The 16,557-nt window shown below is 43.4% G+C and overlaps 1 protein-coding gene across 1 annotated transcript in view; it reads right to left on the reverse strand.

Annotated features, from left to right (window-relative positions):
• Positions 1–16,557, reverse strand: part of SNTG1 (syntrophin gamma 1) — a 1,650,669-nt gene that overhangs the window by 1,353,129 nt on the left and 280,983 nt on the right. The window contains exon 4 of the mRNA XM_078686185.1: positions 6,948–7,005. Coding sequence (XP_078542311.1) covers positions 6,948–7,005 — 58 coding nt within the window. The remainder of the gene's footprint in view (positions 1–6,947; positions 7,006–16,557) is intronic.

Below are 16,557 nucleotides of genomic sequence, written 5' to 3' on the forward strand. Positions count from 1 at the left end.
CTACGCTATTCCACTTTATGCCACTCCACTGTATACCATGCCACTATCTGCTATTTCACTGTACACCAATTCACTTTCTGCCACTTCACTCTACACCACTATACATTACCCCAATCCACTCTAAGACAGTCCACTCCACGCCACTCCAGTCTACGCCACTCCACTGTATGCTACACCACTCTAAGTTATTCCACTGTACACAACACCACTCTACTCAATGCTATTCCTTTGTACACCACTCCACTGTAAGTCACTCCAATATACTCTATTCTACTCTACGTCACCCCACAGTACACCGCTTAACTCTACGCTATCCCACTATTTTCCACTACACTTTACCTCATTCCACTATATACCACCCCACTGTATGCTATTCCACTGTACGCCACTTCACTCTACACCATTCCACATTACTCTATTCCACTGTACGCACCTACAGTCTATGCCTCTTAACTCTACATTGTTTGACTCTACGCCAGTCCATCCTATGCTTTTTCACTATATTCCACTCCACTCTACACCATTCCACTGTCCACAACTCCACTGTATGCTATTCCACTTCATGCTTCTCCACTCTATGCCATTCTACTCTAGGCCACTATACCCTACCTCACTCCACACTATGCCACTGCAGTCTATGCTACTCCACTCTATGCCTTTTCAGTGTACGTGGCTCCACTCTATGCCACTCCACTCTACACTAATGCACTCTACGCAACCCCTCTGTCTGTCAATTCAATATACAGTATTCCTCTGTATGCCACTCCACTATATGATATTCTACTCTACAACCTTTCACTCTATGCCACTCTACTGAATGGTATTCCACTGTACGCCACTCCACTATTGGCCACTCCAATCTGCATCACTACACTCTATGCCACTGCACTCTGCCCTTTTCCACTATGTGCATCGCCACTGTAAGACACTCTCTTCTATGCTATTTCACTCACTGCCACTCAACTCTAGCCAATCTACTGTATGCCAATCCACTATACAGCATTCCACTGTAGGTCACTACACTCTACATCACTCCACCCTATGCAACTGCACTCTATGCCACTATACTCTACCCCATTTCACTTTATGCCACTTCAGTCTACACCACTTCACTGTACACTACTTCAGTCTAAGTTACTCCACTCTACGCCATTCCACTGTATGCAACTCCACTCTGCTTTACTCCACTCTACTGCACTCTACGCACTCCACTCTACACTACTCCACTGTACATCACTCCACTATATGCTATTCCCTATACTCCACTCCACTCTACTCTAGTCCACTCTTTGCTTTTGCACTGTTTGCCATTGCATTCTATACCACTCTACTGTATGCTACTCTACTTTATGTTATTACACTGGATTTCAGTCAACTCTATTCCACTTCACTCTTCTATTCCACGGTATGCCATTCCACTCTACACTGAATGCTATTCCACTGTACGCCACTCCACTGTATGCTACGACACTGTACATCACTTCATTGTACCATACTCTACGTCACACCACTATATGCTATTCCACTGTCTGCAACTTAATTCTAAGCCACTCAACTTTACACTATTAATCTCTGAGCCACTCCACTCTACCCCACTGCACTGTACGCTATTCCACTGTATGTTACTCCACTGCACACCACTACTCTCTATGCCACTTAACTGTACTCCACTCCACTTTATGGTATTCCAGTCCACACCACTGCACTCTACACCAATCCATTCTATGACACTCCACTCTACAACACTGTACTCTACTCTATTTCACTGTACACTAATCTATTGTAAGGTATTCCACTATGTACCAGTATACTGCATGCCAGTCCCCTTTACTCCACTCGACTATACGCTATTCCAGTGTACGCCACTTTACTCTACCTCACTCCATTCCATACCTCTCCACTGCATGTTATTCCACTGTACACAACTCTAGTCTAAGCCACTCTACGCTACCATACTGTACTGAACTCTGCTCCCGGCCACCCCACTATACAACACTTTATGCCACTCTGTGGCACTCCACTCTACTGCACTCTATGGCACTTTATAACACTCTACAACATGCCAGTCCAAACCCACTCTAAGGCACACCACTCCACTCTACCAAACATGTATCTACTGTATGCTATGCCAGTCCACTCCACTCCACACCACTCTACTCTACAACATGCAGGTCCTCTCTATGCTACGGTGGCCCACTAGACTCTGCTACACTCTACTTAACTGTATGACACTTTATCCTACTCTATGGCACTATACAACACCACACTCTACTTCACTCTATGCAGCTCCACTGTACAAGACTCAACTACACTCTGTGCCACTATACCATACTGTACTCCACTCTATGCACCTGCACTAAACTGTATACCCCTCTACTCCACTCTATTCCCCTTACATCACTGTATTGCACTCTACAACACTTTCCAACTATCTATGACAGTGTGGTACAGTAAACTTTCCACAGAGTAAACACTGTTTAAAGTACCCACTTTTCTACCCATATCTTCAGGCTCGGGGACTACAAGGGGTTTGATAGAGATAAAATATGTCCATAGGAAAGCATTCATTTTGGAACAGACGTTCAGCATCTTGAGTAACTTGGCTTTCTCTGAACAGTTGTAGACATATTGAGCACATGTTCAATGAGTGTTTCCCATATATCCGTGGTTGATTGTTAATGTGAATGAGGCTACCTGTGAAGTGTATGGTATAGGGTCAATGTTGCACATAACAACTGCTTGCTACACCTAAGGGAGTGTATCTGTGATGATGCTTCTTATTCTTCTAGGCTATTTTGTACTTACTTTCAGGCCTCTAATGCCATATTAGTTTATAGAGTAATGTACACAAATCACCTTGGATGATGTTAACAGTGATGTCATCAATGATGTCATTGAGAGGTCATCAGTGATGTCATAAATTATGTCATAGAACATGTCATGAGTGTTGTAGCATGTGAGGTCATAAGCGGTGCATGGTGGGGGCTCAAGTTATAGTTAGCTCTGCTAACCATAACTGGCAAATTTCTGTGTATTTCTTTTTTTCAAAACATTAAAGATGTCACTGACATATTCTCTTAACTATCAGTATTTCAATATTTGTATTTGTAGAGCTCAGTACTGTCACCCCTAGCGGTATCTGGATGCTCAGGATTGCAGCTCTTCATTGAAAAGTCAGGTCTTGAGTCCCTTTCAGTCCGCCAGGGAGAGAGCTGTTCGGAGGTGATGGGGCAGGTTGTTTCAGGTCTTGGTGGAAATGTTGGAGAACGAGCAGCCTCCACTTTGGCTGCGAGAGTTATGAAGGGTAAAGGCTAGGGCAGGTGAGGAGAATTGAATGTGTCTAGAGGGATGATAGAATTTCAGTTGATGTTGAATGGTCCTCTATTGTGGAGGGCTTTGTAGGCATGCGTGAGGACCTTGAACTGGCATCTATGCTGGATAGGGTGGTAGTGGAGGTCTGTGAGGTGGGGGGTGATGTGTGATTGTTTGGGAAGGTCCAGAATGAGTCTGGCTGCAGTGTTCTGTATAGTCTGGAGTCTTCTGAGGAGCTGGGTGGAGATGCCAGAATAGAGAGAGTTGCCATAGTTTAGGTGGCTGCTAACAAGCCCCTGAATGAAGGTCTTTCTTGTGCTGACTGGGATCCATCTGAAGATCCTGCTGAGCATGTAAAGAGTGTGGAAACAGGCGGAAGTGACTGTGTTAACTTGCTGTTTCATGGTCTTTTCACTGTCGAGGATGATCCTCAGGTTGCGTGCATCAATCAATCAATCAACCATGGGTTTGCTGAGCATCACTACTTACTCGTAAGGGTCTCAAGGCGCTGGGGGGGAGGTGCAGGGTCCTGTCAATCAAGGAGGAGGTCTATCGAAGAGCCATGTCTTGAGGTCCCTTGTGAAGTTGAGAACTGATGTTGTCTGAGGTGGAGCAGGAGGCTCTGGCCGTGAGGAAGGAGAAGGAGCGGCCTCCCGATCTGGACTTCCTGGTGTGAGGGACCACGGTGTGGGAGAGCTGGGCTGATCGTAGGGTCCTTTGGGGTGTGTGGAATGTGAGTCGGCTAATCAGGTATGCTGGTCCGGTGTTGTGGTTGGCTTTGTGTGCATGGGTGAGAATCTTGAAGGTGATTCTTGCCTCAATGTAGAGCCAGTCTAGTATGCGCTGGTGCTGGGTGATTTAGCAGTGTCGTGGCAGGTTGAGGATTAGTCTAGCTGCAGCGTTTCGGATGTTTTGAAGTTTGCGGGTGAGGTTTTTGTTGATTCCGGCATACAGTCCGTTGCCGTAGTCAAGTCTGCTGGTGACAAGGGCATGTGTGACGGTCTTTCTGTGTTGGGGGATCCATTTGAATGTTTTGTGTAGGAGGCGGAGGGTGTGGAAGTAGGACGATGCAACAGAGTTGATCTGGCAGTCCATTTTGAGTTCAGAGTCCAGTATGATTCTGAGGTTGCGTGCGTGGCCCATGGGGGTGGGCGGGCTTCAGAGGGCGGGGTCCACCAAGTGTTGTTCCAGAGGTCGGGGTGTGGGCCCATGATGAGTACTTCTGTTTTGTCCGTGTTGAGTTGTAGACAGCTGCTCTTCATCCATTTGGCAACTGCTTCCATGCCTTCTTGAAAGTTGTATTTGGCTGGGTTGGGTTAGTTGGCTAGGGAGAGGATGAGTTGGGTGTCGTCTACATATGAAACAATGTTGAGTCCGGGGTTCTGACAATGGGGGCAAACGGAGCCATATTGATGTTGAACAACGTGGGGCTGAGGGAGGATACTTTGGGGACTCCGCAGGTGGTCAGTGTGGGGTCCGAGAGGAACGGAGGTAGTCTGATCTGTTGCATTCTGCTGGAGAGGAATGAGAAGATCCAGTCCAGGGCATTGTCCCGGATCCCTGCATCATTAAGTCTTCGTGTTAGGGTGTGGTGAGAGACTGTGTCGAAGTCCGCTGAATGGTCGAGGAGGATGAGGGCTACTGTCTCTCCTCGGTCCAGGAGGGAGCGGATGTCATCTGTTGCGGCAAGGAGGGCAGTTTCCGGCTGTGATTCTTTATGAAGCTGGATTGGGAGGAGTCAAGGATGTTGTGCTCTTCGATGAAGGTGGCGAGTTGGTTGTAGATGGCTTTCTTGATCATTTTCGCTGGGAACGGGAGCAGGGAGATGGGTCTGTAGTTCTTGAGGTCGGTGGGGTCCGCTGAGGGTTTCTTCAGGAGGGGGTTGACCTCAGCGTGCTTCCAGTCGTAAAGGAAATAGGGAGCAGTTGATAGTGTGGCAAAGCATGGGGCAATGTTGTCGGCGGCTCTTTTGAAGATGTGGTGGGGGCAGGTGTCCATGGGGGACCTGGAGTGGATTGACTTCATCGTCTTCAGTGTGTCTTTGGTGGTGAGGACTGTCCAGCTGACAATCGTTGGCTTCAAGGTGTCAGGGGTGGTTGGTGAGTGTTCTGGGTGTTGGCTGTCTTTGTCAAAATTGTTGTAAATGTTCTTGGTTTTGTTGTGGAAGAAGGTGCTGAGTTTGTCGCAGAGGTCTTGTGAGGGAGGGATGTCTGTAGACCTGCTGATGGGTTGGACAAACTCCTTGATGATGCTGAAGAGTTCTTTGCTGTTGTGTGTGTGTGTGGAGATTCTGTCTTTGATCGCTTTCTTTCTTGTATTTCTGATGAATTGGTAGTGGGTGTTGTTGGCGGCTCTGAAGTTGTTGTGGGCTTCTGAAGATTTGGATTTCCTCCAGAACTTTTGAGGCAGCGGCGTGTGCGTTGGGACTCTCGGAGTTCGGTGGTGAACCCACTGGCTTTCCTGACGTGTGTGTTGTTCTTCTTCTTCAGGGGGCTATGGTGTTGGAGCCATCGGAGATCCATCTGTGGAAGGTTCGGGCTGTTGTGTTGGGGTCGTAGTTGTCTGTGATAGTTGGGGTGGAGTTGCCGAGTGAGGTGGTGAGCTGGTCGTCGGTGATTTTAGTCCAATTTCTGTGTGGGAGCAGGTGCTGGGTTCTGTGGATGGTGGGTGTTCTGAAGGTGAAATGGATGCAGCGATGGTCTTTCCACGGGAGTTCGGTAGTGTAGCTGAAAGTGATGGAGTTACTTGTGGTGAGGATGGGATTGAGGGTATGTCCTGCTGAGTGCATGAGCTCAGTGACGATCTGGCAGAGTCCTATGTTGTGCAGGTTGTCCAGGAGGGATGTGGTGTTGGGGTCTTGTTGGTTGTTGAGGTGGAAGTTGAGGTCTCCCTGCAAGGTGTAGTTGGTGGACGCAATGGCCTGCGGGGTGATGTTGTCCATGATGGAGTTGGTGAATGGTCTGTGGGGTCCCGGGGGTCAGTAGATGAGGGTTCCCCAGAGGGTGGTAGTACGGCCCGGCCTGTATCTTGAAGTGTAGGTGTTGCATCAGGTCTGTGGCCTCGTTAGTGATCGACAGAATTCTAAGGTAATACCTTTGAATTGTTATACGTTTATTTGATCATTTAAGGAATGCTGGCAAAATCCTCAAAATATTTGCTTAAAATGCAAGCTCTGTTCTGGACAAAGTAAAAGCTTTTAGGACTTGAAGGTGATAAAGGTGTAATAATGAATTAAAGAAACAAATTCAATTCGACCGTGAAACTAGTAGTAGTAGAGTTTTCGTTTAATTACAATTTATGCAAATTAAATGGTTTGTTAATAGTCCTGACTAGAAATAAAAACTGTTTAAGGAATATGTTCTTCCTCTTTGAGGCAATATGGTGTCTGCTTTGGGTTTTCCGACTGAATAGTCCTTTAAAATGTACTTCTGGTTTGTAATCCTTCATATTTTGTGTATATAAATTCCTGGGTGGGTATGGGCAAGACAAATATTAATAAATATAGAAATTCGTTTGACCATTTTACAATTCCATGCCCATAGATTGGGCTACCTGAATTCTGAAGGATTCTAAAGTGTTTACGAATTCGCCCACCTCACAGAAGCTCAATTTTAGCATTGTTTTTGTGCACGTACCTCTTTGCTCTTTGGAAATTTTGGAAATGACTACTGGAATGCTGTGCTCGGCTCCACCCTAGAAGCAAAAGAAAAATGTTCTTATCATATTATATCTTATGAATGAATACAGGCGCAATAATTAAACTGCTCCTGAAAGTAATACTAAAAATACAAAATTCTGCACATGGTTGAAAACATACAACAAATGTACACTTTCTATTTTATGCCAGCATAATGCCGATTTACATTTGATCCAAAATTTTAACAATCGACCTAGTGTCGAGCAGACATGTTGTGCATTGAGTGTGTGAATTTGCCAACATAAGCTCAGAGTTTGACATATTCTCAAGTGGCAAAGAGTTTCTAAAGCTAGGTCTAAAAGTTAATGGAGCATAGAGTAGTTGTGCAGCACAGCACAGCGCAGCGCAGCGCATCAAGTTACCTTGCTGCGCTGCACTGCGTCACTGGGAAAGGGCAGGAATGCTCAATATTTAAGGCATACAGTGCATTTGTGGCTTTTCCCCTGCTCTGGCTTCCTTTTGGCACCAAAACAATTCAAAGAGGCTTTTTCTTCTTTCTATATGTGCTGAAGAATGCCGCATACATAGAAAGACGAAGTAGTGAGTAGAAATAAAGAGATTTCTCCTTGTTACACCTCTCCTGAGAAGGTGTATCTTTTTGGCTCATTCCCAGGTCTGTAAGGTCTTGTAAATCTGTGAACACCTCAAAGACCATAGGATTTATGTGGAAAAAGCACATGCAAAGCCCATGGAATGCGTACCCAGGGCAGCGTAATGCAAGTCAGCGATTTGCGATGCATTGAGTTAATCCAGATTTTTTAAGCCACTCAAAGCCACACAAAATCTGGTTTAATGTTTGCGACACTCTTGCACCACATTGTGTAGTGCAAGAGTGCTGCAAGCTTGGTAATTAATATGGCCCAAAATGTCTAGCATCGTTTAAAAAAGAGGTAGTGGCAAAAGTCAAGCAGGAACACAAAGAATATCTCAACATGGTTCTGAGATCCTAAGCTGTATTTTTCATTTTTCAGTCATGCTTTTATCAATGCTCCAAGACTGACTGAACGAGTCCATAGCAAGCTGCTTTCTTCTTTTTCGTTAAGTCGCATAGAGCCTCAGGATTTCTAAGATCAGAGTAGCATTCTCTTTCTATCTCATTTGTTCTCAAACTCTTTTGATAGACAGGTTGGGGCATAAAAAGCACTCCAAAAATAGGAAAGGGTACCAATACCACCAATCAAAATGCAGCGTTTCAACACTGTAGCTTCTACTGAGGCCCGAACACAAGTGGGGCAGATGGCAAAGAGGCTTTTATTACCGGAATACCAAATAACAACACCACTAATGTGATGAATATCTCTGATTTTGAGGTTTGACTTAGGTTTATCGCACTGAATTCCACATGCATCTGCATTTGGTGGCCATTCGTCCTAGGTCAATTTCAACAGGTTGTACCAGGAAAAAGTGTGGAGGTGCGATAATGACCTTGATAATGATGTGAATTAAACTGTTGGGGATCAACTGAAGAAATAGATAACACCATAAGAGTGGATCTAGGACAGTCTGGTCTCTAGAATGCAATGTAGGGTTGGCTTGCCTAAATGTGGAAGCACATGTAAGTTTGGTGAGCAGTTTTGCAATATAAGCTTAAGAAACTCCGTAAAAGTGTTATGACTTGTTTACTGACAAAGGCAATATATTGTGAAGTAACTGGTGGTTATATAAAGGGGGTGGGTAAAACAACGTGCAGGAAGGAGGACATGGCAGGTTAAAAGCTTGGCAGGGGAGGTGTGTTAACATGCTGTGGAGGTCATGGGAGCAATCACCTGTTTGTTGTGTCACCAAAGTTTGGACACATCTCAAAAATTAAAATGGATGTACCTAAAAGCAGGTTATATTGCCAATATTACCTGCTGCATGTAACTAACATATTGGTTCAGCACCCTGTCCATTCGTAGCCTGTGTAACCAGTGCTTAATTTCTATAAAATGAAGTGCAGGTGCTGAACATTTTGCCAAGGAGGCCACAGCTCACTTCTTCCTCTGGTGACCCCACTTTCAACACTCTAACTGCCTCAGTCTCTATCGTCTAACCTTGATTTGTTGTCTGTCCCCTAAGTTTTTGCCCTAATAGTCTATCCTCTCACCTCTCTAATTGTTTTCCATCATCTTTGTCGCACCTGGTGTGTTACCTTATTCCCTGTATTTCTAATTTGCCCTCTATTCATTCTAGCCCTGTCCTTTTTCCTCTTCACTTTTATTTTATCCATGCTCTTCTCTCTCTCCCCTCGATCTTGGCTCTTTACAATCACTCTTCTGTCAGAGATTAGCTTTGTCCCCATTTTATCATATGCCTGCTTTTTTCCTCTGTCCTTTCATTCTATCTTCTCTCTTCTTAATGCTCTCTTCTTCATGTTATGGCTGCTTTCTCTTTGTATCTGATTTGCTCTCCTTTTCTTCTACTTAGCTCCGTCTTATCTATCTCCTTTCCTGTTGTTTCTGTCTCCTCTTTACTCCTGCTCTCTCTCTCAACTATAACACTGCTGCTGCCTGTGACCCATGTCATCAGCCTGTACATGTCCCTGCTATTTTGAACTCTGCGTTTTCCTGTTGACATTCCTAAAGAAGTGGAAGATGGCGTGTTTTACTTTCTTACCTACACCGAGTGCATAAACAAATTGGACACCAAATGAAAGTGCTTTTTGTGCATATATTAATCAGTGCTGTATGACTGGGTTTATTGTGGAATAGACGGCTGCTCGAGCACAGCAGGAGATGTCACTGCTAGTGCTGCCTGTAATAAGTAGGTCCAGGGATGGTGACGGCATAAGCATCAACTGCTCAGTTTGCTGTGACCCTGCTTGCTACAGCACAGGCTTTGTCCCCAGCCGTAATGTAGCCAATGCCGGTAAGTATGGCTGTGGTGCCTACTGGACTCACACACGCCTAGCAATTACCATGTTGGGGTGCAGCACACAGAATCAACAGGTGATACCATGGCGCACAATAGTTGTGTTGGGCCACAGCCGCATCGAGCACGTTGAGGAAAACAGCAATGCAGGGCTGCAGGATATGCTACTCTGGCTACGCAGTTAGTGGAAAATCCACACTTACTTTCATATATTCTTCCTCAAGAGCCCTCACTCCCAAGTTCCAAATGCGCTCTTGAAGCTTCCTTGCCTCAACTCCGTCATGAGCCAGCCCCCAGCTACAATTACCCAAAGGGAGGCTTAGGCTCAGGCAGTGGCAGTGGCATGGTGCAGCAGACTCTGGGAATAGAATGCAAGCCATAGTTTGTCGATGACTTCTTGGATTTGTGATCGGCGTGATGACATCATCACTAACGTGGTGATACAAAAATCATGCCTGCCTGGACAGGCGTATGCTGGCCTGTCAATGAACATTTACCAGCCAGTCACCATGCAATGTATGTTATTCTTTTTATTTTTAACTTGAACAATTAATATTGAGACCACCACCTGCAGGGTCATAAATTGTAGCCCCGACCCTGTGAAAGAAATGGTGGTGCAGAGCACCTGAAAGAACCTGCTTAAATTAAGCACTGTGTGTAACCATGACCTGGGCAGGCAAAACCTAAAAAAAACTTTGCCACTGAGATTTTAAATGACATAAACACAGGGCATTGAGAAGGGACTGTTTCGATTTGTATTTGTAAAGTAGCTGCAGTTTGATATTTGTGGTGACCACAATGTTGCTTCCAGGAACCCAAAATTAACATTCTAGAAATAATATTCATGTGACTAGTTGGGAGGCTAAAGCAAAACAGGCAGGAAATGAGGAATGTTGGTCTTCTGATGGTTTCTGCACGTTAGTGATTCTGGCCAATGTTGCAGCTTTTCTCTGTACATAGTGTTCACATGAAGCAATTGTTTCAATGCTGATAATGTGCTTTTTGTCTTTAGAAAGAGCTTTCTGCCACAGTGGGAATCTTTGTGGACCTCTACCTGATGTGAAGTGGAAAAGATGACTGTTTTGGAACCAGAGGACGTTTCTACTCTAGTCATCCTCACAGTGTGTGATACTCGGCAAATCACCATGGGCCCGATTCACAGAATGAACTTAAGAATCAATCCTAAACTTACTACTAATTTGGTATTCACAGAATGAACTTACTACTTTTGGTATTCACAGAAGTTAGGATTTTGTCTTAAGTTTGTCTTAAGACAAACTTAAGACAGACTTAAGACAGACTTAAGACAAAATGCTAACTTCTGTGAATACCAAAAGTAGTGAGTTAATTGTGTGAATGCCAAAAGTAGTAAGTGCATTCTGTGAATACCAAAATAGTAGTAAGTTTAGGATTGAGTCTTAAGTTCATTCTGTGAATCGGGCCCCATGTGTTCTTGTACCTGCTGTGCTCCCTACCTTCTAAAATGTGGGAGGACATGGAAAAGAACTAAATTCAGAACTGTGTGGAAACTGGACTTGTATATCTAAATGTACTAATTTGTACACGCTGGCACTCATTTTCACATCACTGGAATATTCGGGATACAAGCAAAAGTCATCAACAGTTCAATAATATATCAATAAACCTTTTTTGTACCATCGAAGTATACACAATCCATAATTTGCGCAGTCTTAAATAAATTACAAAAAAAAGATGACATCCATGCAATTAGCAAAATAAATATACATTAGATCAAAGAATGAGAATGATAAAACAATCAAACTTCCGTTTAAAAGTTCATCATGTTAAAGTATTAAGAGATACGATCTAAAATACAAAACACAATTCACCTTTTTTTCCTGGACAGAACTTCCACAGTATACTTTGATTACATAATTACGATGTCAGGGTTTAGTACATCAAGCACATTGCCGGGCAAAATGACCAGGGTTAAAAACTTCTGTCGCCTGATCCAGAAGTAAAGTAAAATTTACTTTTGCAAAAGCTATTGGATAAAACGTATCCGCTCTTCAGAACAATATATAATCAACCCAATATTGTCTAGCTCCTAGATTTAAGTGAATTGGTAGCACCTACCTACTGCAGATCTGGTGATATTTAGTACAGGAAAACAAAATATGTTCTAGGATTCTTGTGCTCGACCACATGCAGGACATTATGCTGATGTTAGGTCAACAACCTGGTTGTAAAGAATCTTTGAAAATAAGCTACCCAGCCGAACCCTAACAAATAAACATTTAGCGAGTTGTGGAAAAATCAAATCCAAATAGGATCGAACCTAGGGCAGAGCTTAAAGCTTAAGAACTGTGGGGCATATTATCAAGGAGCGGTGTTGAAATTATCTCCGCTTTATCGGCAGGAAACTGCCGATAAAATGGCGATAATGGGTTTGATAATACGCCCGTGTTCATTCCCATAGAAGCCCATGTTCTGGTGTTAACATGGGCTTCTATGGGAATTAACAAGGGCGTATTATCAAGCCCATTATCCCTGCTGCGATAATTTTAACACCGGTCCTTGATAATATGCCCCCGTGTTGTTAAGTGACCATTGTTTTTCCTTACTGCATAATTCTATGGCAGGTCAGCTCAGTACTTTGCCTTTACTCTAGGTAATTCATCTTTGCTCACCCCCTCTGGATGATCCCACAAGTTCAGCATTTCCAATAGTCTACACCAATTTGCAATGTGTTTGAACCACAATATTGTGTTTGCACCACTAATCATTAGGATCTCCCGTAGTGAATTGCAATAATCAATTGGCGTTTTCCACCAGCGGAGCCAGTACTTTAAGGGTTTAAGCGAGGTCACATCCCTACTTCTTTTCATCCCTAAATTGAGGAATAATGGGGCCAGAGGGTGTAACAGGTATTGAAACAAGTCATCTGACAAAAATGTTTTCACATAGCATCTATTTATGGGGGTTTGTGCAACCCCATATCTTAGCTCCATATAATGCACCACTTTGGGCCTTTCCATGGTAGACCTCTAATGCTTGGGTCTATGGCTGAATTCATGACTGTCTGAAGAACCTCATTATTGACTTTGATCAATGACATAGGGTGAGGTAACACTTGTCTAATTGAATCTCTCATCCAAGTGAATCAGTTAATCTTATCCCCAGTCAGTCAAAGCTTTTTACTCTCTCAAGTGGTTAGGATGCGATCCCTACTGTTCGAGTTTTTCTCTTCCCCTTTCCAAAGACCATACATTTTGTTTTTGCAACATTGAGTTCCAAACCCCTTTCCTTGCAGACAACCAAAAATGTATCTACTAAATTTTTGTGGCTCATTGGTGTTGTGGAGTTGAGTAGGGAATCATCTGCAAAGAGCATGATCAGCACTTTCTTACCATTCAAGATGGGAGAATCTTTCCTGCAGTCCATAAGCCTTTTCGCCACTTCGTTAATGAACAGGGAGAACAAAGTGGGAGCGAGTACACACCCCTGAAGCACCCCACGTTTAATTGAAATCTTGGCTGTTAGTTCGCCATTTGTCCCTCATCGCATCTGGGCATAATTGTCTTTGTGCAATCTTGCTATCAGGTTTACCAAATCAGTTGGAGCACATAAATCTAGCATAACTCTCCATAACATTTCGCAGGGCACAAAATCAAACACAGCCCTCACATCAACGAATGCTACATATATTTTTTGTTTCTTTAACAACACATACTTCCACGTGAGTAAAGTGCATCTGAAGGCATGGTCACATGTACTTATCTTGGTATCTTGGATCGAAAGCCCGCTTGATAGGAAGACAAGATTGCATTGTTATCTATCCAAGCTTGGAGTTTATCTAGGGCTTGACTGAAAAAAACCTTTTGCAAATTATAGAACAAGCTGATTGGTCTATAGTTAGAGGGGATGGAGGCATCTCCCTTGTTATATATAGTAATTATCTTGGCCTCTTTCCAGGTTGTTGGAATATCCCCTCCAGCTAATATACAATTTGACAAAAAATGTATGTAAGGAGCCCATACGATAGGTTCAGATTTATATAAATCGCCTTGTATCGGGTCAGGCCCAGGGCCTTTTCCAGCTTTCAGTCTGTTGATTGCTGATGCAGCGTCATCCAGGCTAAAGGTCAACTCAGTGCTAATGGTGTTCAGAGGAGAAGGAATGTCTGGAGTACTAAAGTTGGCACAAATACTATCATCATCCCTAGCGTATAGCATAGAGAAGTGGCCAACCCATACCTCTGGCTGGATGTGGTAGCTAAGGGTCGTAATACTTTCCAAGCTTCCATGTAGAATGATGTGCCAAAATTAGTGGTTATCATTGAAGATTGCTGCTGATAGTAAATATTGCCAGTTTTTATCGGCAAAATCTCGCTTGGCACTAGCAAGTGCAGCCTTATATCTGCATCATGCCAGAGCTATCCCAGGTTGGTCGCCCTCAGTAACTGCAAACTTTAGGGCCCATTTTGCATTTTACAGCCTAACTTGTACCATGTATTAATCCTTCTGCCAATAGGCTTCTTATGAGCCACATGTTTGGAAAGAAACCACTTGCATGGCCTTGTAAAAATCACTATGAATTGATAGAAATGATGTTGCCCCTAAAAAATGGGGACTATCCAGGCCAGACAGAAGATACACAAATAGCTCATAGATCTTTGAGTGCAAATCCGTATTGGCGAGAACCCTAGGCCAGGTTACTCCTCCACTGTTGTTAGCTATAAGAGGCTCCTGCTCCATTAAAATATGGTAAGGTGGTTTCCTTTCAAGAGCGGCACCCACCATATTTAAAAGCAGGTTATTATGATTGCAATCAGACATCTGGACAATCACCCTATCCTCAATTAGTGACCAAATATTGAAGTCTACTAAGACGTAATCAATGACACTAGAGCTGGGGCCCCGTTTAAAAGTAGTTTGTCTATTCATATCTAAGAGCGTCCTCCTGTTGTAAGCCCTCATGCTCCTTCCTATAACAAAAAATGCAAACTGGAGTGATACAGCTGTGGAGCGATCAATAAATCAAACAATCTATCAGGGGTGGTTTATAAAGCACGCTACTCACTCGCAAGGGTCTCAAGGCTCTGGGGGTTGGGGGGGTTCAGCTCCGGTGGTTACCATTGTTGGATACCAAGTTTGGTATGCCCCACATCTCAACCTCTTCCTAGAGTACAGTGTTTAATAAAAGGGAAGGTTCAAAAGAAGTACTGCAATCCCCAGCCACAAAAAATTAGAGCAGGGATAGCAACCAAGACTTATTACAATGGGATTCTGACCTGGCATAAACATTAAGCATAGTCAGGATTAATCCTGTGGGAAAGGTGAGCTGGATTCCCAAAACATAAGCTGAGTTAATTGGTAACTGTTTGTATTGGCTGTTCCTCAAAGTCTAGTTTTTTTTTTCTGCCTCTCTTTTTCGCACGTTTCCACACTGTACTCTGAGTTTGCCAGTGCCAGGATGCCTGTTTGGTGACAGAGAGCTTTACAAATGAAATAAATAAATAATAACTACATAAATTTACACTCTAACGTGTTCGTCACAAAAATTGCATGTCCCTGTTAGTTCTACCTGATTTTTTTAGCTGCAATCACTTCAGCACTGTAAGTTGTGTAAACATTTATCTATACACTGTCCACGGCACATGTCTCCTGAAAAATACACATACCATTACTTTCTATGAAAGCATGCCAACCTGGATCTAAAAGTTTGGAGTTAATCTCTGCCAAGTACTATGAAATGAGGGACAATTATTTTTGTACTCCATTATTCAATATAGTCGAACCTCTGGGGATTTCTACATTCATAAGAGGACATATTGCCTACACTAGACTAGTAATTTGGAGCTATTGATTCAGGATTAGACATTATAAGAAAAGTGTTGGGTACAGCAAAGCCGCAGTTAGATGGTGCATCAATGTTGGTTGCCGTTTGCCTTTTGGAAATAGATACCTCATAGTTGTGAATGTTTAACGGGGGGATATTAACAGTACTACTACTGATAGCTGTAGAACTTAGTGGTGAAGCTGGAACAATACCCATTTTTTTCCCTTTGACTACATACACTACAATTCAAATGAATTTCATCCCTGGACCACTAGTGTGGGGCTGGATCGAGATGACTTTATCTGACCATAGTATTCATATATTACTGCAGTTCCCACATGGTAGGGGAAAAGTAGAAGGGGGAGATTTGTAGGAATACTAAGTCAATCACCCTCTGGCATTGATGAACGAGACCCTTTTCTGTACCTAGAGTCTAGCAGTAAATCAGTTCCTGGTCTGCAGTACTTAAACTGGATGCATGAATTATTTGAAGGGTTTAATGTCTAGGGCTACCATATCATCTACCTCCTACCTCACATCCTTTAGGGTGAGTTCAAACATAGCATGCACTGTATTTTTTGAGGAACTTTTGAGAGTAGACAAAACTATAATGTGGCCAAGAAAAGATGCAAATATTCATTCCCGCACTCAAGATGCATACTTGCAGAATATGCAAGCAATGCGGTTTAGAGGAATAGAGGAAGAAGTAGATTGGGAGGGCAAGGGCAGAAAGCAAGAGATAAAAGTAAGTTGGTAATAAACTAGAGAATGATGTGATAATAGCTAGTCCCTTTTAACAATGAGGAAAATAGGAAGAAAGTAAGGCAAAGCACTTTCCCTCTTTAAACAATGAACCCATGGTTCCAGTGTGCCAGACTCGTGCCGCTTAGGTATAC

This window comes from Lissotriton helveticus, chromosome 4_1, assembly GCF_964261635.1.
Source record: "Lissotriton helveticus chromosome 4_1, aLisHel1.1, whole genome shotgun sequence".
Taxonomy (NCBI): Eukaryota; Metazoa; Chordata; class Amphibia; order Caudata; family Salamandridae; genus Lissotriton; species Lissotriton helveticus.